Source organism: Pristiophorus japonicus, chromosome 30 (assembly GCF_044704955.1).
Source record: "Pristiophorus japonicus isolate sPriJap1 chromosome 30, sPriJap1.hap1, whole genome shotgun sequence".
In the NCBI taxonomy this organism is placed as follows: domain Eukaryota; kingdom Metazoa; phylum Chordata; class Chondrichthyes; family Pristiophoridae; genus Pristiophorus; species Pristiophorus japonicus.
The window spans coordinates 8,686,131-8,713,049 of record NC_092006.1 but is presented as its reverse complement, the minus strand read 5'-3'; the positions used below and the strand labels follow the sequence as shown (position 1 = coordinate 8,713,049).

The 26,919-nt window shown below is 52.8% G+C and overlaps 1 protein-coding gene and 1 non-coding gene across 3 annotated transcripts; one reads left to right on the top strand and one right to left on the bottom strand.

Moving 5' to 3' along the window:
* The first annotated feature begins 834 nt into the window (after positions 1–834).
* Positions 835–25,853, top strand: ensab (endosulfine alpha b). Of its 2 annotated transcripts, none has more exons than XM_070868635.1 (3): positions 835–1,067; positions 22,490–22,615; positions 24,225–25,853. In XM_070868635.1, the coding sequence occupies exons 1-3, from the start codon at positions 1,011–1,013 to the stop codon at positions 24,390–24,392; spliced, it is 351 nt and encodes a 116-aa protein (XP_070724736.1). In that variant the 5' UTR covers positions 835–1,010; the 3' UTR covers positions 24,393–25,853. The 2 variants fall into 2 exon arrangements, with proteins under 2 accessions (XP_070724736.1, XP_070724735.1); XM_070868634.1 differs by having other exon boundaries at positions 24,222–25,853.
* On the bottom strand, positions 8,463–8,535 carry trnav-aac (transfer RNA valine (anticodon AAC)). The gene has a single exon. It is a non-coding gene; the product is annotated as a tRNA-Val (tRNA).
* Positions 25,854–26,919: the final 1,066 nt, after the last annotated feature.

Genomic DNA, 26,919 nt, shown 5'->3' with positions numbered 1-26,919 from the left:
CTACCTCCCCCCAAATATACCACCTCTACCTCCCCCCAAATATACCACCTCTACCTCCCCCCAAATATACCACCTCTACCTCCCCACAAATATACCACCTCTACCTCCCCCCAAATATACCACCTCTACCTCCCCCCAAATATACCACCTCTACCTCCCCCCAAATATACCACCTCTACCTCCCCACAAATATACCACCTCTACCTCCCCCCAAATATACCACCTCTACCTCCCCCCAAATATACCACCTCTACCTCCCCCCACATATACCACCTCTACCTCCCCCCACATATACCACCTCTACCTCCCCCCACATATACCACCTCTACCTCCCCCCACATATACCACCTCTACCCCCCCCCCCACATATACCACCCCCCACATATACCACCTCTACCTCCCCCCACATATACCACCTCTACCTCCCCCCACATATACCACCTCTACCCCCCCCCCCCAATATACCACCTCTACCCCCTCCCATATACCACCTCCCCCCAATGTACCACCTCTACCCACCCCCATATACCACCTCCCCCCGCCCCTCCGCAGTGTGCAGCAGCGGCCCCACAGCCCAGACAGACAATCAAAGCCCCGCCCCCTCCCTTCCCACCACACGTCAATCAGACGCGCGAGACGATGATTCCCGCCCAACACCACCTCCCCAGTGAAGCACGCACCGCACCGCACCGCCCCCCCCCCCCCTTGCCACGCCATTGGCGGACGACACGCCCTAGCGGCTCGGCTGGGGGCCGCCGATTGGCCGAGACGGACGTCAATCGGGGCGATGGGTGGGCTTGGGGAGGAGGAGGAGCAAGGAGGAGGAGGCGCGGCTCCAGGTGACAGCGGCGAGCGGCCATCTTTGGCGGGCGGTTGGCGTGAGGCGAGCGGGAGCGACGATTTCTCCCGGCAAATTCTTACTGTTCCCCCCCCCCCGCGCGCGATAAATCAATAACAAAACATTTAAAATCATCCGAGAAAAATCGAAATCGGCCCCAACAACCGCCGCCATGTCGGAAAACCGCGAGCTCGAGACGCAAGCTGAGGAAACCGGCGACGAAAAACAGGTAAAAAAAAACATCTTGATTTTACCTCACCAACAAACAAATCCCCCCCCACTTTTTTTTTCCTGGAGGTCGACGTCTTTCGGCGGAAATTTCGACTTCAAAGTGGGGAGTGTGTGGGGGTGGGGGGGGGTTTCCCCCCTTTTATTTAAAGCGAGAGCGAGAAATGGGGGCGTTCTCGGCGGCTCGGGCGGAGGTCCCGCCTCCCCGGGCCCCCGCTGATTGGCCGGCCGCGCCGACGCTGGGCGGGGCAGGGCGCTTGCGATTGGCCGGCGCGGCCCGTCGATCAAGCCGGGCGGCGCGGGCCGGCGCGGGCGGGGCCTGACCAGCAAGCAATTGCACGGCTTAAACTGTGTGGGACGCCAGCGCCCCGGGGGGGGGTCAGCTGTGCGGGCGGGCGGGGGTGGTGGGGAAAAAAAAAAGGACATGTTTCAAATTGAATTTTTTTTTTTTACATTTGAGCTTTATTGGTTAAAGAACCAGGGAGATTTTTGTCTTTTTTACGCAGCCAGTTATCTGATCTGAAAGAGAAGCACATTCTGTACAAACTTGCAAAAGGGAATTTGGATAAATACTTCAAAAAAGGCAAAATTTGTATTTTTACGGAATAAGAACAGCGGGCGGTAATGGGTCCAATTGGGTCACTCTTTCAAAGAGCCATAATGGGCCGAATGGCCTCCCCCCTAAGAGTGAAAGACTTTCATTTCGATAGCGCCTGTCACGACCGCCGGACGTCCCAAAGCGCTTCACAGCCAATGAAATGCAGTGGCTGTTGTAGGAAATGCGCCAACCAATTTGCGCACAGCAAGCTCCCACACACAGCGATGTGATAATGACCCGGATCATCTGTTTTAGTGATGTTGGTTGGGGGATAAATATTGGCCCCAGGACACCAGGGAGAACTCCCCCTGCTCTTCTTCCAATAGTGGCCCCGGGATCTTTTACATCCACCCGAGAGGGCAGACGGGGCCTCGGTTTAACGCCCCCTCCGACAGCGCTGAGCTCCCTCAGTACCGCCCCTCCGACAGCGCGGCGCTTCCTCAGTACCGCCCCTCCGACAGTGCGGCGCTCCCTCAGCACCGCCCCTCCGACAGTGCGGCGCTCCCTCGGCCGCCCCTCCAACAGCGCGGCGCTCCCTCAGCGCCGCCCCTCCGACAGCGAGGTGCTCCCTCAGCACCGCCCCTCCGACAGCGCGGCGCTCCCTCAGCGCCGCCCCTCCGACAGCGCGGCGCTCCCTCAGCGCCGCCCCTCCGACAGCGCGGCGCTCCCTCAGCTCCGCCCCTCCGACAGCGCGGCGCTCCCTCAGCACTGCACTGGGAGTGTCAGCCTGGATTATGGGCTCAAGTCTCCAGAATGGGACTTGAACCCACAACCTTCTGACTCGGGCGAGGGTGCTGCCCACTAAGCCACGGCTGACATGTTATGGGGAAAGAGTGGGGGAGTGGGATTAATTCGCTATTTCGAAGAGCCAGCGCAGACATAATGGGCCGAACCGCCTGCTTCTGTGCTGCAATCGTTCTACATAAGGAGCAGGAGTAGGTCATTTGGCCCCTCGAGCCTGCTCCGCCATTTAATATCATGGTTGATCTGATCATGGACTCGGCTCCGCTTCTCTGCCTGTCCCCTATGATAAATTATTTGAAACCATCTTCTCCCTACTGTGTTTTGACAGTTAGGCTCGGTCAGTAGTAATCCTCTGTGTCAGAGAGTCTGGAGTTCCCTCCCCCACTCCAGAGATTTCAGCCCATAATCTAGGCTGACACTCACAGTGCAGTACCGAGGGAATGCTGCGCTGTCGGAGGTGCCCTCTTTTGGTCAGCCTGTTGTGGATGTTGAAGCTCCCGTAGCAACAATTGGAAGACAAGCAGCATCCTGGACAGTATTTCCCCGACCATCGCAACTAAAACAAAAACCAGACTAACTGGTCTGATTGCTGTTTGTGACACCTTGCTATGTGGATATTGGGTGAGGGCCTGGCTGTCTGTGTCACCCTCACGGTTGAGTGGCAGGCTGGCACGCTGTCGGGCCTCGCACAGAGGGCTGCTGGGTGCCCGTGGAACTGTCCCTCCCCAAGAGTCTGTATTCAGGAACGGAGAGGCAATTGTCAGAGAAAAGTCTTCGCTTATAGAGTGATACAGTGCAGAAGGAAGCCAATTTGGCCCATCGTTTCAGTGCCTGCTCTTTGGTGGAGTTATCCATATAGCCTCACTCCCCTCCTCGTTCCCTGAAGTCCTGCAAGTATTTATTCAATCCCCCGTTTGAAAGTCACGATTGAATCTGCTCCCACCGCCCTTTCAGGCAGCGGGTTCCTGATCACAACAACTCGCTGCGTAAATAAAACGTTTCTTCATGGTTCTTTTGCCAATTGCCCTCAATCTGTGCCCTCTGGTTACCAACACTCCCGCTGCTGGAAACAACTTCTGTTTACTCTTATCAAAACCGTTCGTGATTCTGAACGCCTCTGGTCAATCTTCCCTTAACCTTCTCTGCTCTAAGGAGAACAACACCAGCTTCTCTGAACTTTATGGTTTAAATAGTGCTGACGAAATGGCTGCTACGCTCTATTAAATAGTTATCTATCAATGTTCAGAGCTCTTGTCAGGGCTACAGGTAATTAATTGCATCTCACAACCGATTCCCTCAGAGCTGAGCATACATTTGACCCAATTTGTGAGATTAGTGCAGTTAGAGTATGTACTGTCAAACTGGGGTGATTCTTTTGCATCAAAGGACTCAATACCTTGCTTTTCTTCTCTCTCACCTAAAAAGAAACACTCATTTATATAGCGCTTTTCACGACCACCGGATGTCTCAAAGTGCTTTTCAGCCAATGAAGTGCATTTGGAGTGTGGGCACTGTTGTACGAAATCAAGATGTGACGCCTAAATCAAGAAATTGGGGCACTTTAAGCTTTTGGCTGGCAGAACTTGGACAGCCCTGTCTGCTCTCTCAGGCAGACGGAAAAGATCCCACAGCCACTTGTTCAAAGAAAGACAGGGGGAGTTCTCCCCGGTGTCCTAGGCAATATTTATCCCTCATTCAACATCACTAAAACAGATGATCTGGGTCATTATCACATTGCTGTGTGTGGGAGCTTGCTGTGCGCATAATTGAGCTGCCGCGTTTCCCACAATACAACAGTGACCACACTCCAAAAGTACTTCATTGGCTGTAAAGCGCTTTGAAACGTCTGGTGGTCGTGAAAGGTGTTTTATAAATGCAAGTCTTTCGTTGTATGTTCGTTCTTAACGCCATCAGTTAATTGAGGACACATTGGTATTGCAAGCTGGGGACTGGGGGGGTGGAGCAGTTCTCCTCCTTCAGGGAGTCAGGGTTAATATTGATCACTCCCCGGCAACCTGCAGCACGAGTTAGCTGCAGAGTTAGCGGTCAGGATTACACTGCCCGGCCGAGCCTAATGTCACTGTGACACTGCCTGCCTTTCACGCTCTGCTGCTTTAGGCTTGCCACGATGACTGTTGTGTTCGTCAGCAGAGTCGGCTATGTCGCAGTGGCTTTCACCCTTGCCTCTTCAGTCAGAAGGTCACGAGCACAAGATCTGGACTGGCACTCGCTGTCAGGATGCGACATAAAACTCGAGGCCCCCGTCTGCCCTCTCAGGTGGATGTAAAGGATCCCACGACCACTATTGGAAAAAGAGCAGGGAGAGTTCTCCCCGGTGTCCTGGGGCCAATATTTATTTTATTTAAAAAAAAAGAAAGACTTGCATTTATATAACGCCTTTCATGACCACCGGACGTCTCAAAGTGCTTTACAGCCAATGAAGTACTTTTGGAGTGTGCTCACTGTTGTAATGTGGGAAACCCCAATTTGCGCACAGCAAGCTCCCACACAGCAATGTGATAATGACCCAGATCATCTGTGCCACGTGCTAGTCAGAGTAGGAATCGCAGGATAGCACAGATGAATACGTGGCTTGAGCAGTGGTGCAGCAGGGAGGGATTCAAATTCGTGGGGCATTGGAACAGGTTCTGGGGGAGGTGGGACCAGTACAAACTGGACGGTCTGCACTTGGGCAGGACTGGAACCAATGTCCTAGGGGGAGTGTTTGCTAGTGCTGTTGGGGAGGAGTTAAACTAATATGGCAGGGGGATGGGAACCAATACAGGGAGACAGAGGGAAACAAAAAGGAGACAAAAACAAAAGACAGAAAAGAGATGAGTAAAAGTGGAGAGCAGAGAAACCAAAGGCAAGAAACAAAAAGGGCCACTGAATATAAAAGGGCTGCAGGAGGGGTCAAAACTAAAAATCATGGTTTAAAAACTAGGATGAAAACATTCTACCTTAATGCACGCAGCATTCGAAATAAAGTAAATGAGTTGACGGCACAAATCATTACAAATGGGTATGATTTGGTGGCCATTACAGAAACATGGTTGCAGGGTGGCCAAGACTGGGAATTAAACATACAGGGGTATCTGACGATTCAGAAAGATAGGCAAGAAGGGAAAGGAGGTGGGGTAGGTCTGTTAATAAAGGATGATATCAGGGCAGTTGTGAGGGATGATATTGGCTCTAATGAACAAAATGTTGAATCATTGTGGGTGGAGATTAGAGATAGTAAGGGGAAAAAGTCACTGGTGGGCGTAGTTTATAGGCCCCCAAATAATAACTTCACGGTGGGGTGGGCAATAATCAAGGGAATAATGGAGGCATGTGAAAAAGGAACGGCAGTAGTCATGGGGGATTTTAACCTACATATCGATTGGTCAAATCAAATCGCACGGGGTAGCCTGGAGGAGGAATTCATAGAATGCATACGGGATTGTTTCTTAGAACAGTATGTTACAGAACCTACAAGGGAGCAAGTCATCTTAGATCTGGTCCTGTGTAATGAGACAGGAAAAATAAACGATCTCCTAGTAAAAGATCCTCTCGGAATGAGTGATCACAATATGGTTGAATTTGTAATACAGATTGAGGATGAGGAAGTTGTGTCAGAAACGAGCGTACTATGCTTAAACAAAGGGGACTACAGTGGGATGAGGGCAGAGTTGGCTAAAGTAGACTGGAAACGAGGACTAAACGGTGGCACAATTGAGGAACAGTGGAGGACTTTTAAGGAGCTCTTTCATAGTGCGCAACAAAAATATATTCCAGTGAAAAAGGAGGGCGGCAAGAGAAGGGATAACCAGCCGTGGATAACCAAGGAAATAAAGGAAAGTATCAAATCAAAGACCAATGCATATAAGGTGGCCAAGGTTAGTGGGAAACTAGAGGATTGGGAAAATTTTAAGCAACAGCAAAGAATGACTAAAAAAGCAATAAAGAAAGGGAAGATAGATTACGAAGGTAAACTTGCGCAAAACATAAAAACAGATAGTAAAAGCTTTTACAGATATATAAAATGGAAAAGAGTGACTAAAGTAAATGTTGGTCCCTTAGAAGATGAAAAGGGGGGTTTAATAATGGGAAATGTGGAAATGGCTGAGACCTTAAACAATTATTTTGCTTCCGTCTTCACAGTGGAAGACACAAAAACCATGCCATAATTTGCAGGCCACAGGAATTTGGGAAGGGAGGACCTTGAGACAATCACTATCACTAGGGGGTAGTGCTGGACAGGCTAATGGGACTGAAGGTAGACAAGTCCCCTGGTCCTGATGAAATGCATCCCAGGGTATTAAAAGAGATGGCGGAAGTTATAGCAGATGCATTCGTTATAATCTACCAAAATTCTCTGGACTCTGGGGAGGTACCAGCGGATTGGAAAGCAGCTAATGTAACGCCTCTGTTTAAAAAAAGGGGGCAGGCAAAAGGCAGGTAACTATAGGCCGGTTAGTTTAACATCTGTAGTGGGGAAAATGCTTGAAACTATCATTAAGGAAGAAATAGCGGGACATCTAGATAGGAATAGTGCAATCAAGCAGACCCAGCATGGATTCATGAAAGGGAAATCATGTTTAACTAACTTACTGGAATTCTTTGAGGATATAACGAGCATGGTGGATAGAGGTATACCGATGGATGTGGTGTATTTAGATTTCCAAAAGGCATTCGATAAGGTGCCACACAAAAGGTTACTGCAGAAGATAAAGGTACGCGGAGTCAGAGGAAATGTATTAGCATGGATAGAGAATTGGCTGGCGAACAGAAAGCAGAGAGTCAGGATAAATGGGTCCTTTTCGGGTTGGAAATCAGTGGTTAGTGGTGTGCCACAGGGATCGGTGCTGGGACCACAACTGTTTACAATATACATAGATGACCTAGAAGAGGGGACAGAGTGTAGTGCAACAAAATTTGCAGATGACACTAAGATTAGTGGGAAAGTGGGATGTGTAGAGGATTCAGAGAGACTGCAAGGAGATTTGGATAGGTTAAGCTAATGGGCTAAGGTTTGGCAGATGGAATACAATGTCGGAAAGTGTGAGGTCATCCACCTTGGGGGAAAAAAACAGTAAAAGGGAATATTATTTGAATGGGGAGAAATTACAACATGCTGTGGTGCAGAGGGACCTGGGGGTCCTTGTGCATGAAACTCTTTTTGGAGTTCATCTGCAAAACAAAAAACATTAAACCGTGCCACCTGACCTGGGTGACACACCAGACATTTACAAGGCCCTTTTTTTTTTTCCCCCTTTTTTTTGTGTTTTTCTTTTTTTGGTTTTTTTTTTGGGCACTAAAATCACAATTTTTCCCCAGTGCCCCCTATAAAAGGGAAGGGGGACACTAAAAGCACCGGCAATTAAAACAAATTAAACTTTAAAACGTAAAATCAAATTAAAATTTGGTTGCCGGGCGTGATGATGCACTCCAGTCCCTCCGGTGCCCACCTCTCGCGGAAGGCCGCGAGCGTACCGGTGGACACCGCGTGCTCCATCTCCAAGGACACCCTGGACCGGATGTAAGAGCGGAAGAGAGGCAGGCAGTCAGGTTGAACGACCCCCTCGACCGCCCGCTGCCTGGACCGGCTGATGGCACCCTTGGCCGTGCCCAGGAGCAGTCCTACGAGGAGGCCTTCGGACCTACCCGCTCCCCTCCGCACAGGGTGCCCAAAGATCAGGAGAGTGGGACTGAAGTGCAGCCAGAATTTCAGGAGCAGCCCCTTCAAATAATAAAACAGGGGCTGCAACCTTGTGCATTCCATAAAAACATGGAACACGGGCTCTTCCAGACCGCAGAAATTGCAGGCGGCCTGGGAGTCCGTGAACCGGCTTAAAAATTTGTTGCACGGCACTGCTCCGTGCACCACCCTCCAGGCCAAGTCCCCGATGAATAGTGGGAGGACCCCTGCGTAGAGTGCCCTCCATCGGGGACCCCCGCCTCCTCCGGACGGAAAATGCTGAGAATCGGAGTCGGCATGATTCGAACCTGCGCGGGATAACCCAATGGATTTCTAGTCCGTCGCCGTAACCACTCGGCCACGATTACTGCTAATGTTTCTGCCCGGTTTCGAACCGGGGACCTTTCGCGTGTTAGCCGAACGTGATAACCACTACACTACGGAAACGCTGTGGCTCCCAAAAGGTTAGTTTGCAGGTGCAGCAGGTAATCAGGAAGGCGAATGGAATGTTGGCCTTCATTGCGAGAGGGATGGAGTACAAAAGCAGGGAAGTCCTGCTGCAACTGTATAAGGTATTGGTGAGGCCGCACCTGGAGTACTGCGTAAGTTTTGGTCACCTTACTTAAGGAAGGATATACTAGCTTTGGAGGGGGTACAGAGACAATTCACTCGGCTGATTCCAGAAATGAGGGGGTTACCTTATGATGATAGATTGAGTAGACTGGGTCTTTACTCGTTGGAGTTCAGAAGGATGAGGGGTGAACTTATAGAAACATTTAAAATCATGAAAGGGATAGACAAGATAGAGGCAGAGAGGTTGTTTCCACTGGTAAGGGAGATTAGAACTAGGGGGCACAGCCTCAAAATACGGAGGAGCCAATTTAAAACCGAGTTGAGAAAGAATTTCTTCTCCCAGAGGGTTGTGAATCTGTGAAATTCTCTGCCCAAGGAAGCAGTTGAGGCTAGCTCATTGAATGTTTTCAAGTCAAAGATAGATAGATAGATTTTTAACCAATAAGGGAATTAAGGGTTACGGGGAGCGGGCGGGTAAGTGGAGCTGAGTCCACAACCAGATCAGCCATGATCTTATTGAATGGCGGAGCAGGCTCGAGGGGCTAGATGGCCTACTCCTGTTCCTAATTCTTATGTTCTTATGTTTTAGTGATGTTGGTTGAGGGATAAATATTGGCCCCAGGACACCGGGGAGAACTCCCCCTGCTCTTCTTCCAATAGTGGCCCCGGGATCTTTTACATCCACCTGAGAGGGCAGACGGGGCCTCGGTTTAACGTCTCATCCGAAAGACGGCCCCTCCGACAGTGTGGCGCTCCCTCAGACAATACTGCCCCTCCAGCATCGCTAAAACATACAAAAGCAAACCACTGCGGATGCTGGAATCTGAAATAAAAACAGAAAATGCCGGAAACACTCAGCGGGTCAGGCAGCATCTGTGGAGAGAGAGAGAGAGAGAGAGGTAACGTTTCTGGTCGATGACCCCCTCGTCAGAACTTGCTAAAACAGGTGATCTGGGTCATTATCACATTGCTGTTTGTGGGAGCTTGCTGTGTGCAAATTGGCTGCCCACATGACAACAGTGACTACACTCCAGAAGTACTTGATTGACTGTAAAGCGCTTTGCGATGTCCCTAGGTGCTGAAAGCGGCTGTTGAAATGAAAATCTTTGTCCACTTCACTCAAAGCTACAAATGAAAGTGTCCAGAATTCTGTGCGGTTTGCATGTAGGTCGGTAGCAATGAGGGGTTAGATTGAGATTGCCCAGGATACTCTGTCAGTGGGAGCGCAGATTGTCCTTCGGTCCAACTGCTGGATCAGAAACCGTGTCCGACATGGCGGTGCGAGTATTTATTCAGCACCACTTTGCCACCCTCTTCTCCCTGATAAACCAAGTTCTATGATCAAAGCTGCCACCTCACAGTGTTCGTTCCGATTCTTTGAGGCACGTTGTTTCTCGGAAAGAGAAGGAAAACCCAGCCAGCTGAGCCCTCTGTGAGGAATGGTCAAAGAGAACTTCAGTTCATCCACAACTCTCCCATCACCCCCTGTGCTCGCTGCCCCGTGTCCTAACTCGCACCGAGTCCCGCTCACCCATCACCCCCTGCTCACTGCCCCCATGTCCTAACTCGCACCGAGTCCCGCTCACCCATCACCCCCTGCTCACTGCCCCATGTCCTAACTCGCACCGAGTCCCGCTCACCCATCACCCCCTGCTCACTGCCCCCATGTCCTAACTCGCACCGAGTCCCGCTCACCCATCACCCCCTGCTCACTGCCCCCATGTCCTAACTCGCACCGAGTCCCGCTCTCCCATCACCCCCTGTGCTCGCTGACCTACATTGGCTCCCGGTTAAGCAATGCCTTGATTTCAAAATTATCATCCTTGTTTACAAATCCCTCCATGGCCCTCGCCTCTCCCTATCTCTGTAACCTCCTCCAGTCCCTACACCCCTCCCTATCTTTCTAACCTCCAGCCCCTACACCCCTCCCTATCTCTGTAACCTCCTCCAGCCCCTACACCCCTCCCTATCTCTGTAACCTCGTCCAGTCCCTACACCCCTCCCTATCTCTGTAACCTCCTCCAGCCCCTACACCCCTCCCTATCTCTGTAACCTCCTTCAGCCCCCACACCCCTCCGAGATGTCTGGTCTCTTGAGCATCCCCCGATTTCCTTCGCTCCACCATCGGCGGCCGTGCCTTCAGCTGCCTGAGCCCCAAGTTCTGGAATTCCCTCCCTAAACCTCTCCGCCTCTCTCTCCTTTTAAGACACGCCTTAAAACCGACCTCTTTGACAAAGCTTTTGCACATCTGCCCCACTGTTTCCTTGTGTGGCTCGGTGTCCAATGCTGTTTGATAATCGCTCCCGTGCCGTGGGACGTTTTACTACATTACAAGCACTGTATAAAGTTGTTGCGATTCTAACTTTGAGCAGTGAGGCTGCCCAGCAACAGTGCGTCAGCATCCGTGCATTGGTATAATCCAGAAAAGCAGCTTCGCTCCACTCTGCTTTGTAACGATAATGTGTGGTGTGCTTGTTGTCTGAAACTTTTAACTCCTCGCCCTCAAATTACTGCTGTGTACTCCAGACAGAGAAGATGGCACGTTATCTGATGGGTGATCCTTCTCAGCTGTCTGTTTTATCAGTGTAACTGTCATCATTGCACCTGTGTGGTCTCGACCCCTCTGAACTAACCCCTTTTATCCTCCAAATCCCCCACCCGACACAAGTTTCCTTCTGTTGAAATCAAGACGTGTGCCCTATCCCACGTGTTCTTTCCCAAGACCAAAGCTAGCCGCTGACTTGACTTGCTTCTCCTACACTCCAATATTGGTGCTGGACGCATAGAATTTTAAGAACTTCTATTCCTGCAGCGCCTTTGACAACTCCGGACGTCCCGAAGCACTTTACAGCCAATGAAGTACTTTTTGAAGTGCGGTCACTGTTGTATTGTGGGAAACGCAGCAGCCATTTTGCGCACAGCAAGCTCCCACACACAGCAATGTGATAATGACCAGATAATTTTTTGTTATGTTGATTGAGGGATAAATATTGCTCAGGATACCGGGGTGAACTCCCCCTGCCCATCTTCAAAATAGTTCCATGCGATCCTTTACGTCCACTTGAGAGAGCAAATGCGGCCTCTGTTTAAAGTCTCATCTGAAAGACGACACCTCCAACAGTGCGGCGCTCCCTCAGCACTGCCCCTCCGACAGTGCGGCGCTCCCTCAGCACCGCCCCTCCGACAGTGCGGCGCTCCCTCAGCACCGCCCCTCCGACAGTGTGGCACTCCCTCAGCACTGCCCCTCCGACAGTGCGGCGCTCCCTCAGCACCGCCCCTCCGACAGTGCGGCGCTCCCTCAGCACCGCCCCTCCGACAGTGCGGCACTCCCTCAGCACTGCCCCTCCGACAGTGCGGCGCTCCCTCAGCACTGCCCCTCCGACAGTGCGGCGCTCCCTCAGCGCTGCCCCTCCGACAGTGCGGCGCTCCCTCAGCGCTGCCCCTCCGACAGTGCGGCGTTCCCTCAGCGCTGCCCCTCCGACAGTGCGGCGCTCCCTCAGCACTGCCCCTCCGACAGTGCGGCGCTCCCTCAGCACTGCCCCTCCGACAGTGCGGCGCTCCCTCAGCACCGCCCCCTCCGACAGTGCGGCGCTGCCCCTCCGTAGATTTTTGTTGGGTATGGGTATCGAGGGGTATGGAGTTGAGTGCAGATCAGCCACGATCTGCTTGAATGGCGCAGCAGGCCCGAGGGGCTGAATGGCCTCCTCCACATATTCCCAAGTTGTCGCATGGTCCTTACAAAGATGATGTTGCCAGGTGTTTTGAGGGAGCTGTATCTTAAGAATGGCATTTTATTTATAAGTAAGATCTTGAACAACAAAGTAAGGTGACAACTGGAGGAGTTTGTGAGATGCTGAAAATTAATTGGACACCGAAGAATTACTGAGGGGCCTTTGGACCAGAGCAGGAAAAGGGGGAAGCAACGAAGTTGATTACTATGACTCAGAACTGTGTCGCACGGGAGGTGGCCATTGGAACTTTGTGTCTGCCCGCTCTTTGAGGGCGCTATCTGATTAATCCCGATCCTTCCCCCATAGCCCTGCAAATGTCTCCTTTTCAGGTGTATACCCATGAGATCACGGCCACCTTATTCAGGAGTTGCTACTGTCTGGATATGTTGCTGGGAGCAAATTGCAAGGCAGGAGAGAACTGATGTGACGGAGCGGATTACGGTAACAGACCGGGTGCAGTTCACCCGGGCGAGCAGAGGATCTGAAAGTACAGAGAGCCCTGCCTCGCGTCCTCCAGGGTGGAGAAGGTACGCTGTAGAAACATAGAAAATAGGAGCAGGAGTAGGCCATTCGGCCCTTCAAGCCTGTTCCGCCATTCAATATGATCATGGCTGATCCTCTATCTCAACACCATATTCTTGCTTTCTCCCCATACCCCTTGATGCCTTTTGTTTCTAGAAATCTATCTATCTCCCTCTTAAATATATTCAGTGACGTGGCCTCCACAGCCTTCTATGATAGAGAATTCCACAGGTTCACCACCCTGAGTGAAAACATTTCTCCTCACCTCGGTCCTAAATTTCCTACCCCATATCCTCAGACTGTGACCCCTTGTTCTAGACTTCCCAGCCCGGGGAAACATCCTCCCCGCATCCAGCCTGTCCAACCCAGTCAGAATTTTATACGTTTCAATGAGATCCCCTCTCATTCTTCTAAACTCCAGTGAATACAGGCCTAGTCGACCCAATCTCTCCTCATACGACAGTTCTGCCATCCCAGGAATCAGTCTGGTGAACCTTCGCTGCACTCCCTCTATGGCAAGTATATCCTTCCTTAGGTAAGGAGACCAAAACGGCTCACAATACTCCAGGTGCGGTCTCACCAAGGCCCTGTGTAACTGGAGTAAGACATCCTTGCTCCTGTACTCAAATCCTCTTGCAATGAAGGCCAACGTACCATTTGCCTTCCTAACTGCTTGCTGCACCTGCATGTTTGCTTTCAGTGACTGGTGTACAAGGACACCCAGGTCCCTCTGTACATCGACACTTCCCACGCCATCACCATTTAACCAGTACTTACAAACTGGGGTGGTTGAAGTCACTACGGGGCAGTGGAAAGTCTTAACCGAATTGAGTGGCGTCTAGCCGGTTGAGAGGGATTGCACACCAAGCTCATTTGGCAATCTCTGCTGAAATACCGAGGAATGCTCAAATGCAGCAATGATGTGTGGGGTAGCCAGAACCATTCCTGCATGCTCCCCACCATCTATCCTGTCACGGTTACATAGCTACCCTCGCCTGCCTGGAAATGGCGCAGGTGGGATTATATGGGATGGGCCAAGGGAGCGCCTTCCACACCTGGAGTACTTCGTACAATTTTGGTCTCCTTGTCTAAGGCGGGATAGACTTGCATTGGAGGCAGTTCAGAGAAGGTTCACTCGGTTGATTCCTGAGATGAAGGGGTTGTCTTACGAAGAAAGTTGAGTAGGTTGGGCCTCTACTCATTGGAGTTCAGAAGAATGAGAGGTGATTTTACTGAAACTTATCAGATAATGAGGGGGCTTGACAAGGTGGATGCAGAGAGGGTGTTTCCACTCATAGGGGGCACATAGTCTCAGAATAAGGGGCCGCCCATTTAAAACGGAGAAGAGGAAGAATTTCTTCTCTCTCAGGGTTGTAAATCTGTGAAATTCTCTGCCCCAGAGAGCTGTGGAGCTGGGTCATTGAATATATTTAAGACAGAGATAGACAGATTTTTGAGCGATAAGGGAGTGAAGGGTTATGGGGAGCGGGCGGGGAAGGGGAGCTGAGTTCATGATCGGAATGATCGTATTAAATGGCGGAGCAGGCTCGAGGGGCTGTATGGCCGACTCCTGCTCCTATTTCTTGTGTTCTTCCAATCTGTCTCTTGCCTCATTCGGGGCTTGTTAATCCCATATCCGTGTTCCAGGGTCCTGGCTGGGGATTATTCTTAACTTGGGCCAGGCTACTCTGCAGCGACAGTGGTCATCCACCTCCAAGTTAGTCGCGAACGTTTAGCTGGAGGCCCAGCCAGTGCCTTGCTCAAGGACTACCCTCGGCAGCACTGGGCCTTTGAATGACGGGGCGCGGGTCTGCTCCCACTGTTCCGCTACACCACACCCTGAGCTCCTCGCTCCAGTTGAGTTGCTGCAGGCAATTGTCAACCCCGGGCCGAGGAGAGAGAGAGAGAAAGAGAGAAGATAAACACTCCAGGGCCAGTGGGTCCATTTTTACTTGCTGGGCGGTGAGAATGTGGAACTCGCTACCACACACAAATGTAAGAAATAGGAGCAGGTTTCGGGCCCTCGAGCCTGCTCCGCCATTCAATAAGATCATGGTTGATCTTCGACCTCAACTCCATTTTCCCGCCTGATCCCCATATCCCTTAATGCCCCCCTCGTCCAAAAATCTTATCGATCTCCACTCTGAATATACTCAACGACTGAGCCTCCACAGCCCTCTGGCAGAGAATTCCAAAGATTCACCACCCTCGAGTGAAGAAATTCCTCCTCATCTCAGTCCTAAACGGCCAACTCCTTATCCTGAGACTGTGTGACCCCTGGTTCTAGACTCCCCAGCCCGAGGGAAACATCCTCCCTGCATCTACCCTGTCGAGCCCTCTGGGAATCTGATACAGGGAGTGGTTTGAGGCAAATAGCAGAGATGCATTTAAGGGGAAGCTGGATAAACACACGAGGGAGAAAGGAACAGAAGGATATGGTGACGGGGGAGGTGGAGAAGGGTGGGAGGGGGCTGGTGTTGAGCATAAACACCGGCACAGAGCGGTGGGGCTGAGTGTTTGCTGTGCTGTAAATGCGACGTCATACCAAGTATGGACGTAGAGATAACAGTGCGCCTGATGCCACTCCCTTGTCTTTTGCTGGCAAGCAAGACAAAGAGCGAAGAGAGAGAGAGAGAGCACAGTCGGTGTCCCGTACACCGGGCTGTGAATAGAGGGCGCCGTGAAGCAGCAAGCACTCCGAGGGTCACGGGTGAAGGTCTACCGGGCCCCAAATAGCTCCTGGCTTGTGTTACTAATACCACTGCTGTTCCAGCAACACGATCCTCCATTGTCTGCTGTCCCTCTTCTGCTCCTGTGGCCCGATTCAGCTCCTCTCCCCACCCACAACCTAACTACCTGCACTTTACCCCACGCGCTGATTCATAACCTTTGCTTCAAGTGCATGTTTTTGAGGTAAAAGGTCGCCTTAAAGAAAGACTTGCATTTCTATAGCGCCTTTCACCGACCAACGGACGTCCCAAAGCGCTTTACAGCCAATGAAGTACTTTTGGAGTGCGCTCACTGTTGTATTGTGGGAAACGCGGCAGCCAATTTGCGCACTGCAAGCTCCCACACACAGCAATGTGATAATGACCCAGATCATCTGTTTTAGTGATGTTGGTTGAGGGATAAATATTGGCCCCAGGACACCGGGGAGAACTCCCCCTGCTCTTCTTCCAATAGTGGCCCCGGGATCTTTTACATCCACCCGAGAGGGCAGACGGGGCCTCGGTTTGACGTCTCATCCTAAGGACGGCACCTCCGACAGTGCGGCGCTCCCTCAGTACCGCCCCTCCAACAGCGCAGCACTCCCTCAGTGCTGCCCCTCCAACAGCGCAGCACTCCCTCAGTACTGCCCTTCCGACAGTGCGGCGCTCCCTCAGTACTGCCCCTCCAACAGCGCAGCGCTCCCTCAGTACCGCCCCTCCGACAGTGCGGCGCTCCCTCAGTACTGCCCCTCCGACAGTGCGTCACTCCCTCAGTACTACCCCTCCGACAGTGCGGCGCTCCCTCAGTACTGCCCCTCCGACAGTGCGTCACTCCCTCAGTACCGCCCTTCCGACAGTGCGGTGCTCCCTCTACTGTCTCTGGGAGTGTCGGTCTGGATTATGTGCTCAAGCCTCTGGAATGGGACTCGGGCGAGTATGTGCCCACTGAGCCACAGCTGACTTGGCATAACTAACCTTGTTACCCCCAGAAAAACAATTATTCTGCAACACTGGAAGCAATGACTGGAATGTTGTCCAGGAAACTGTACTTGTGGGGGGTGGGGGAGAGAAATATCAAGGGAGTGTTCTTTGCCATCTGCTAATTACTGTATTCTGTTGATGACTGTATTTCTGATGGGTTGTACACACTGGCTGCCTCTCCTCCATCTCTGCTTGTTTTGATCTCTCGATCCGAATCAGGAGTCTGACCTCATAACCCCAGACGACGCAGTGTATCGTCAGTGGAGCAAAGCCTCCCCATGGCACGCTAAACCGAGGGCCCGTCGCCCTCTCCAGCTGGGATCTGGTTTGAGAGGGACCAAGTCCCAGAGTTAGTTAGTTCACCGAGGATTCGCAGACTCCCCCACCCCCCCCCCCCCCCCCCCCCCGTGCGTCAGTGTGGGCTGGGTTTGGAATCTAGGGTTCGGGAGGTACCAGGAAGGGGTGTCCCGTTTCTCAGCATGTGCGTCCTTCCCGCTCTGTCGTCGTGCAAAAGAAACTAGAGACCATGTTTTTTGTTCTTTTCTGTTGCCCATTGCCGTTTGCCAAAATGTTTCAATTCCGACGCTGACATTTTAGTTCTACAACTTTATGCTTCACGGCGGGCCACATTGTCCGCATGCCCGGCACGAGACTCCCAAAGCAAGCGCTCTACTCGGAACTCCTTCACGGCAAACGAGCCAAAGGTGGGCAGAGGAAACGTTACAAGGGTCACCTTCAAAGCCTCCCTGATAAAGTGCAACATCCCCACCGACACCTGGGAGTCCCTGGGCCAAAGACCAGTCCGCCCTAAGTGGAGGAAGTGCATCCGGGAGGGCGCTGAGCACCTCGAGTCTCGTCGCCGAGAGCGTGCAGAAACCAAGCGCAGGCAGCGGAAGGAGCGTGCGGCAAACTAGTCCCACCCTCCCCTTCCCTCAACCACTGTCTGTCCCACCTGTGACAGGGACTGTGGCTCTCCTATTGGACTGTTCAGCCAGCTAAGGACTCAATTTTAGAGTGGAAGCAAGTCTTCCTCGATTCCAAGGGACTGCCTGTGATGATGACAACTTGTATTTATATAGCGCCTTTAACGTAGTAAAACGTCCCACAGCGCTTCAAATAAGCGCTACATAACGAAGTTTGACACCGAGCCACAAAAAGAGATATTGGGGACAGGCGACCAAAAGCTTGGTCAAAGAGGTTGATTTTTAAGAAGGAGAGAGAGGCGGAGAGGTTTAGGGAGGGAGTTCCAGAGCTTGGGGCCCAGGCAGCTGAAGGCACGGCCACCAATGGTGGAGCGATTATAATCAGGGATGCTCAAGAGGACAGAATTAGAGGAACACAGACATCTCTGAGGGTTGTGGGGCTGGAGGAGATTACAGAGATAGGGAGGGGCGAGGCCACGGAGGGATTTGTAAATAAGGATGAGACTTTTGAAATCGAGGCGTTGCTTAACCGGGAGCCAATGTAGGTCAGCGTGCACAGGGGGTGATGGGTGAGCAGGACTCGGTGCGAGTTAGGACACGGGAGCAGTGAGCACAGGGGGTGATGGGTGAGCGGGACTCGGTGCGAGTTAGGACATGGGAGCAGTGAGCACAAGGGGTGATGGGTGAGCGGGACTCGTTGCGAGTTAGGACACGGGGGCAGCGAGCACAGGGGGTGATGGGTGAGCGAGACTCAATGCAAGTTAGGACATGGGGGCAGCGGGTGATGGGTGAGCGGGACTCGGTGCGAGTTAGGACATGGGGAATTTTAAAATCCAGGAGTTTGAGTTCTAACCATGGCCTAGCCAACACGGTACAAAGCCCTCTGCTGGACGGAGTGGGGGGGGGAGCTGGTTGGCAGAAGAGTCGAGGGATAGAGGCCACCAGACAAGTTTGCTCCACAATGACCGCACAAGACACCCCTGCCCACCACCGCTTTCCGCCTCCACTGGCCTACATCTTGCGTCCCGTACGTGGGATTAAGGTCGAGTGGTACAGCCAGAAAATGCTGGAGTCATGCAGCAGACCAGACCCACTGACTGGTCTACCTCCGACAGATTATCCCGTCTCCGGGAGCAGTGTGTTTTCAGCTTATCCTGTTTTTATTTTGGGTTGACAGCATTCGCTTGGTTGGCAGAACTCTCGCCTCCGAGGTCGTGGATTCAAGTCCCGCTCCATAGACTTAGACCCACAATCCACGCCGACACTCCCAGCGCAGTACTGAGCGAGCGCTTACTTTCCGTCTGTCTATATTTCCACACACAGTAGATACAGCAAGGCGGAATGCATCATCGGAGATTTTCCTTTTGCATAAAGAACCGTGCTTGAGCTAAATTTATACGGCGAAATACTGGTGGGAATGCCTGTGGTTTCTGATTACAGCGGGGCAGCGGATGTTCTGGTCAATGTGCTGTATAGTTTGGTAAATTACAATACAATTTGTTTTAGGATAGAGAATGATAGATTGGCAAAACGTTTCACAAAGGTTGTCAACTTGCTGAGGAAAACTGAATCGTGCAGTGCTTTTGTCATTCAGCCTGACGCTTGCAGAGCTGGCGAAGAGCATCTGGCACTGGAGTTAGTGTTCCTATTTCAATATCCCCCACCCCTCCTCTCCCCGAACAAGCTAGTTGTCAGCCGAAGCTCAGTGGGTCGCGCACTCGCCTCTGATTGATTTAAGAGGGTTGTGGGTGCAAGTCCCACTCCAAGACTTGAGCATCAGGCCAACACTCCCGGTGCCTGTGTGAAGGAACGCCGTACTGTGTTGTCGGAGGGGCGGTACTGGGGGAGCGCCGCGCTGTCGGAGGGGCGGTGCTGAGGGAGCGCCGCACTGCGCTGTCGGAGGGGCGGTGCTGAGGGAGCGCCGTACTGCGCTGTCGGAGGGGCGGTGCTGAGGGAGCGCCGCGCTGTCGGAGGGGCGGTGCTGAGGGAGCGCCGCGCTGTCGGAGGGGCGGTGCTGAGGGAGCGCCGCGCTGTCGGAGGGGTGGCACTGTCGGAGGGGCGGTGCTGAGGGAGCGCCGCACTGTCAGAGGTGCTGTCTTTCGGATGAGACGTTAAACTGAGGCCACGTCTGCCCTCTCAGGTGGATGTGAAAGATCCCATGACACTATTGGAAGAAGAGCAGGGGGAGTTCTCCCCGGTGTCCTGGGCCCAATATTTATCCCTCAATGTATGAAACCGATGAGTTGGTCATTATCACATTGCTGTTTGTGGGAGCTAGCTGTGCGTAAATTGTCTGCCACTTTTCCTAAATGACAACAGCGACTACACTTCAAAAAGTACTTCACTGGCTGTAAAGCGCTTTGGGGCGTCCGGTAGTAGCGGGTTCCAGATCCTAACCACTCGCCGCGTAAAAACGTTTTTCCTCGAGTCGCCTTTGGTTCTTCTGCCAATCGCCTTAAATCTGTGTCCTCTGGTTCTCGACCCTTTGCCAATGGGAACAGTCTCTCTCTCTATCTACTCTGGCCAGGCCCCTCATGATTTTGAACACCTCGATCAAATCTCCTCTCCGCCTTCTCTGCTCCAAGGAGAACAACCCCAGCTTCTCCAGTCTCTCCCCGTCACTGAAGTTCCTCATCCGTAGAACTGTTGTTGTCAATCTTTTCTGCTCCCTCTCGAAGGCTGTGACATCCTTCCTAAAGTGCGATGCCCAGAATTGGACACAATACTCCAGTTGATGCCGGACTAATGTTTTATACAGGTTCATCATAACTCCCTTGCTTTTGTACTCTGTGCCTCTATTTATGAAGCTCAGGATGCCGTATGCTTTTTTTAAAACTGCTTTCTCAACCTGCCCTGCCACCGTCTCTCTGTTCATGCAGCCCCTTTAGAATTGTACTCTTTAGTTTATATTATCGCTCCTCGTACTTGCTACCAAAACGTATCACCTTTGGATGTTGCTATGTTAAATTTCATCTGCCATGTGCCCACCTGTTCCTGTCCATGTCCTCGAAATCTTATCACGGTTCTCTCGTGCACATTTTAAGCAGGGATCACTGGGTAGGAATAATCAGGCGGGGAACCCTGACTCTCTTTCCCCCCCCCCAAGGGCGTCGAGGGCAATTGGAGCCCCCCCCCCCACCCCCCCCAGCTGCCCTGACCGAGATGAACTGACACCGCACAGGCCGACAGCTCGGACCCTCTGCTCTGTCTGGTTTGGCGCTGCGCTGCGGTGTTTTCGCCCACCGCGCTCCTGTTAAATGCTGTTTACTGCGCTGTTCTGAGCTTCAGCTGCCACCCACACCCATGTGGGGAAGGCCTCAATTCTCTCTGGTCCCCGGCAGCAGTGTTTTTGCGTTCAATCCGTGCACTCTCTTGTCACTGGGCTGATTTCCAGCGGGAAGTACCTTCTGACACCCTTCTCCTCGCTGCATCCTCACCGTGCTGAAGTTCAGGCTCAAACCCGCTCTCTCCGCCCCTGGACGTCCGAAGTCTGGAACTCTCACTCTCCCCTTCCTTCGAAAGTCTGCAGGCGTTTAAAAAGCCGAGCTCTGACCCCCCTCGCCACTGCTTGGGTTTTGCCCGCCTTGAATTGTCCCCAGTTCTTCACCTCAGTTCAGACAAGACTACTGCACTAAGTCTGTGTGTGCAGTAAATCGGGAGAGGTTTCGCCAAATTGGGCTCCTGGTTTTTCCAACCATCGAGAGCTTTAAGCCCACCAAGCTGTTCGCCCAGCCCCAAGGAGCGAAATCTACTGTGTGAAGAAGGGCTGAAAGGGTTAAATCCCGAGGGCAGGCCGCACAGACTGGGCTTGCGTTCCCTCGAGTGTAGAAGATTGAGGGACGATCTGATCGAGGTGTTTAAGATGATTTGAAGGATTCGATCGGGTGGATCGAGAGAGGAACTGTTTCCTCGGGGGGAGTGTGGGGCGTTCAGAACACGGGGACGTCACCTTAAAATTAGAGCCCGGCCGTTCAGGGGATGATGTCAGGGAGCACTTCTTCACACAAAGGGCCGTGGGAATCTGGAACTCTCTCCCCCAGAAAGCTCAGGCCGGGGTCAATTGGAGCTTTCAAAACTGGGATTGTTAGATTTTGGTTGGGTATTATGGGATATGGAGCATGGGGGGGTAAATGGAGTTAAGATACAAATCAGCCGTGATCTGATTGAGTGGCGGGACAGGCTCGAGGGGCTCAACGGCCTCCACCTGTTCCTGTGTAACAGGCTCGAGGGGCTGAATGGGCCTCCTCCTGTTCCTGTGTAAGGCTCGAGGGGTTGAATGGACCTCCTCCTGTTCCTGTGTAACAGGCTCAAGGGGCTGAATGGGCCTCCTCCTGTTCCTGTGTAACAGGCTCAAGGGGCTGAATGGGCCTCCTCCTGTTCCTGTGTAACAGGCTCAAGGGGTTGAAAAGGCCTCCTCCTGTTCCTGTGTAACAGGCTCGAGGGGCTGAATGGACCTCCTCTTGTTCCTGTGTAACAGGCTCGAGGGGCTGAATGGCCTCCTCCTGTTCCTGTGTAACAGGCTCGAGGGGCTGAATGGCCTCCTCCTGTTCCTACGTTCCCCATAATACCTCGTGGGGCTCTGATATGGCGATTAACTTGGAATCCCTTTCATGTCCTCGGGCCTCTCAGGCAATGGTGAGCCCCTGTACGTTAATACTGCGCTGTGGACGGCACATTGTCGGGGTGCGAGAGCCCTCTGGCCTCGCGAGTCGGGCAAAGCGTGAATCTTTGTCCTGTTGGTCCTCCGGGGGTGGGCGGGCACACAATAAAAGGGGCTCTTGTGATTTGCAGGTGACCGTTGAGCCGGCCAACACGCGATTGGCGAATCGTCGCACCAATATCGCGAGTTACTGTACTTTGTTTTATTGTTTCACCGCTCCGGTGTTCCGCAAGTGCACAAGAGGAGCCACTTTTCTCAAAGTTTAATCTTTTGTTTCCTCTCCCCTCTTGCACTGCTTTACAGGACACACAGGAGAAAGGGGCGATGAGCCCCGAGAAGGCCGAGGAGGTCAAGCTAAAAGCCAAGTACCCCGTCCTGGGGCTGAGACCCGGAGGCTCTGAGTTCCTCATGAAGAGGCTGCAGAAAGGGGTAAGGAGCGTGTACTGCAGGCCTTGGTCAGTCGCTGCTACAGCCTAATGCGGTAATCGTTTCTCTGTCCCGTAGCCCCACACCCCCACCTCCAGCCTATAGGTTGCTCACCACCTTGTCTCAGGGAGCTGACACCCTGGGGTCTGATCCCTCAACAAACCCGGCAGCCAAGCCCCGAGAGGGAATCTGACCCTGGCCCCTCACAGTTGCCCTTTGGATGGTGATCACTGCTGGAAGGAAGCCCCAGCTGATGACCCTTCTTCCCCCCCCCCCCCCCCCCCCCCTCCCTCCCCCTGAAATGCATCGATACTATTCGCCTCGACCCCTCCCTGTGGTAGCAAGTTCCACATTCTCACCGCTCTCTGGGTAAAGAAGTTTCTCCTGAATTCCCCCACTGGATTTATTAGAGACTGCCTTGTATTGATGGCCCCGAGTTCTGGTCTCCCCCACAAGGGGAAACATCTACCCTCCTTTCATAATCTTTCTGACCTATAAGAACATAAGAAATAGGAGCAGGAGTCGGCCATTCGGCCCCTCGAGCCTGCTCTGCCATTTAATACGATCGTGGCTGATCCGATCATGGACTCAGCTCCACTTCCCTGCCCACCCCCTTATCCCCTTATCGGTTAAGAAACTGTCTATCTCTGTGTTACATATATTCAATGTCCTGGCTTCCACAGCTCTCTGAGGCAGAGAATTCCACAGGTTTACAACCCTCTGAGAGAAGAAATTTCTCCTCATCTCAGTTTTAAATGGGCGGCCCCTTATTCTAAGATCATGCCCCCTAGTTCTAGTCTCCCCCATCAGTGGAAACATCCTCTCTGCATCCACCCTCCTTTCATAATCTTTCAGATCTGTATCAGATCATCCCTCAGCCTTCTCTTTTCTAGCCTGTTCAATCCTTCCTGATAGATTATAAGCTCTCGGTTCTGGTACCATTCCACAAAATCTTTTTTTCCACCGGTATTGAGGGAGTGCCGCACTGTCGGAGGGGCGGTACTGAGGGAGTGTCGCACTGTCGGAGGGGCGGTACTGAAGGAGCGCCGCACTGTTGGAAGGGCGGTACTGAGGGAGTGTCGCACTGTCGGAGGGGCGGTACTGAGGGAGTGTCGCACTGTCGGAGGGGCGGTACTGAGGGAGCGCCGCACTGTCAGAGGGGCGGTACTGGAAGAGACATTAAACCGAGGCCCCGCCTGCCCTCTCAGGTGGATGTAAAAGATCCCGGGGCCACTATTGGAAGAAGAGCAGGGGGAGTTCTCCCCGGTGTCCTGGGGCCAATATTTATCCCTCAACCAACATCACTAAAACAGATGATCCGGCTCATTATCACATCGCTGTGTGTGGGAGCTTGCTGTGCACAAATTGGTTGCCACGTTTCCCACAATACAACAGTGACCACACTCCAAAAGTACTTCATTGGCTGTAAAGCGCTTTGGGACGTCCGGTGGTCAGTGAAAGGCTGAAGTCTTTCTTTTTTTCCCTTTTATAAAGTAAACCCTCGCTTTTAATTCCTGCTATGCCTGTCGTCGTCTCCTCCTTCCCCCCCCTCCCTCCCCGTTTTCCTTTCTCCTTTTTTTTCTTTTCTTTAAATTGTTTTGCTTTGTAGCAGAAGTACTTCGACTCTGGGGACTACAACATGGCCAAAGCCAAGATGAAGAACAAGCAGCCGGCAAACAGCGGGACCGACAAGAACCTGGTGACGGGCGACCATATTCCGACGCCGGAGGACCTGCCACAGCGGAAGTCCTCGCTGGTCACCAGCAAGCTCGCGGGCTGACCCCAGCGGAGCCCTCCCCAACCCCCCCCCCCGCCACACCCTCCCCGTGTGGTCGCAGCTGGAGCGGACGCTTAACTACCATGTCTGATGGAGCGGGGGCTGGCTGGCGAGCGGGCGGGGGAGAAATAGGGCTCTGTTGAAACGTTGTGAATTTGTTTTTTTTATATATATATTATATATATACGTAAATCTATAGAAATCCAGCCCTCGCACTGGTGAACCAACAGAACCCATCGGGCTTCATTCCGATCTCCACTCCCCTCCCGGCGCTCCGTGCGCCCCCCCCATCCAGCGGCTCCTGCCGTCCGGAAGAAAGATCCTCTCGGGGAGCAATTTTGTTGGGAGGGGTGGGTGGGGTGGATGATCGCAGCAGGCTCTTGCCCCGTCCACGTCCCTTAAACACCTGTAAAACGGGCAGAGACCATCGTTGCGTCGAGCCTTGGGGGGGGGGGTTTTGGGGCTTTTAGTACCTTCCACCCCGCTTTGCGCAGTTTCCGTGTGCTTTTTTTCCCCAAAGGAGCTGTTTTTTTAACCCCGTTAGGTTCTCACGGGATCGGCTACTGCTTTGTGTGTGTGTGTGTGTGTGTGTGTGTGTGCGCGCGCGCGCGAGACTTTTGACTCTGGAGTGGGAGGGAGGGAGAGGGAGAAAGGGCCATGTGTCGGAGGCCAGCCAGCGGGCTGGGCTCTAAAGGACCCACGGCCACCGAGGTTGGCATGCCGCGCGCGCCCACCTGCAGCAGCTCCGGCTCTCCCCCTCCCGGTGGGCGTGCCCCGACCATCCGCAGGAGGCCACGCAGGGCGCGTGTGCAGGCGAATGCCGCTGGCCTCTCGCATATCGGCGTGGCGCTGTTCCTCGTGCGTCGCCGCTGCGGGAGTCTGCCACACGCACACCAAAAAAAAAACACGAGCGACTGAGCTGCTGGGGCCCAGTCGCCCGAGAGATCGCGGGGTGGGGGTAAATTGTACAGCCTGCTCCCGTAGGCCAGCCGCCGTCGCAATGCCCCTTCTGATCCTTCCCTCGTGTCTCTGTTCAGCCACACTGCCAGACGGGCTTACGCCTTCCTTCCGGCCACGTATCCTGCAGCCCCAGTTTTTAAAAAAAAAACACTCAAACGTGAACTTTGCCACCTCGTTTCTCGTAGCAGAGCTCCGATGACTGCGAGTTCGTCCCGCGCGATGTTTTAGCCGGGCGCCGACAGCGGCAGAACCGTACGCTAATGCTAGCGAATTGCGTCTGTCACAGTCAAATCGCTGAATGTTATTGGCGGGGGGGGGTGTGTGTATGTGTACAAGATGGCGAAGGAATTGGGGAAGAGTAAAACTTGCTCCGCTGACCTCCACCTAGTGGTCGGAGTCTGTAACTGCAGCATGACTGTTGACATAGCAAAATTGAATGGGTCCAGAAAAGCCCGATGTTCAACGTAACGAATCAGTATTAAGCAGTGAGCCACCATATATATACATATATATATATATATGTATATATATATTTTAAAAAAACTCCCCCTCTTGGGTGTTTAATGGGCGGTGGGGATGGAGTTGAGAGTTAACGCCTGCCCAGTCTAGTGACCGATTCGGGTAAGGATGGCACTCCACTGTTTGCGAAGGGCGTCCAGAAACAAAGAGCCGAGCGGTCCTGTTGGTTCAACGAATTTCCCCTCCCTCTCTTTCTCTTTCTCTCTCGTTTTTTTTTTTTAGTTTTGTTTTGCGTAGAAGCTCTGAACTTTGGGTACAAATCTCGTGGGCCTGGCCCGAGGAGGCGGCCCGGGGCGTGGCGAGGCCCGGAAATGGAGCGGTCATTGCCCCAGCGGGTTCCGTCTCCCCCTTGACTGCCGGCCCACGCGACGAGCGAGTGTCGCCTCGAAACTGGAAGTCGCAGACTGCGCTCTGCAAGTATGTTGGCAGCGGTGGGGAGGGAGGTGACTTTACAGGGAGTTTAGGGTTTTGTGTGTGTGTGTGTGTGTGTGTGTGTGTGTGTGTGTGGGGTGGGGGTGAGATGTGGTGAGAGGCTTCAGGGAAAATTGGCTTCCGATTCACGGCTGGCGCCGTTTTAACCTTTGCTCGGGCCTCCCCAAAATCAATTGCGATGTTTTAATTTTCCCTGAGACATGCAACTCTCAACTATTGTTGCATGCGCACTTGCCGGTTTTATTTAACCCTCCTCCCCGGCTGCTCCCTCACCCCACCCGCCCTCCGAGAGAGAGAAAAAAAAAAACCCTCGACTGCTTCCCTTTGCTGCTGCAGATATTTATATTAAAAGGAAGAACTACGCACAAACTTGGGATGATTTTTGATTTTAAAGAGAGGTTTGTGAGGTGGGGAGGGGGGGGGGGTGGCACGGAGGGGGTCGGGCCAAGAGTGACTGTCCCCGGGCCGTTTGCGTTCGTGGCAGAGTGCACACCCCTTGTTCCTGTCGCGTACCAGCCGCCGATTGGCACCGAGCTCTGTGGGGGGGGGGGGGGGAGGGAGAGAGGGGGGTAGATTGCCCCGTGAGAGGTGGTGCTGCAATTGCCGATGGTTTCGCCCC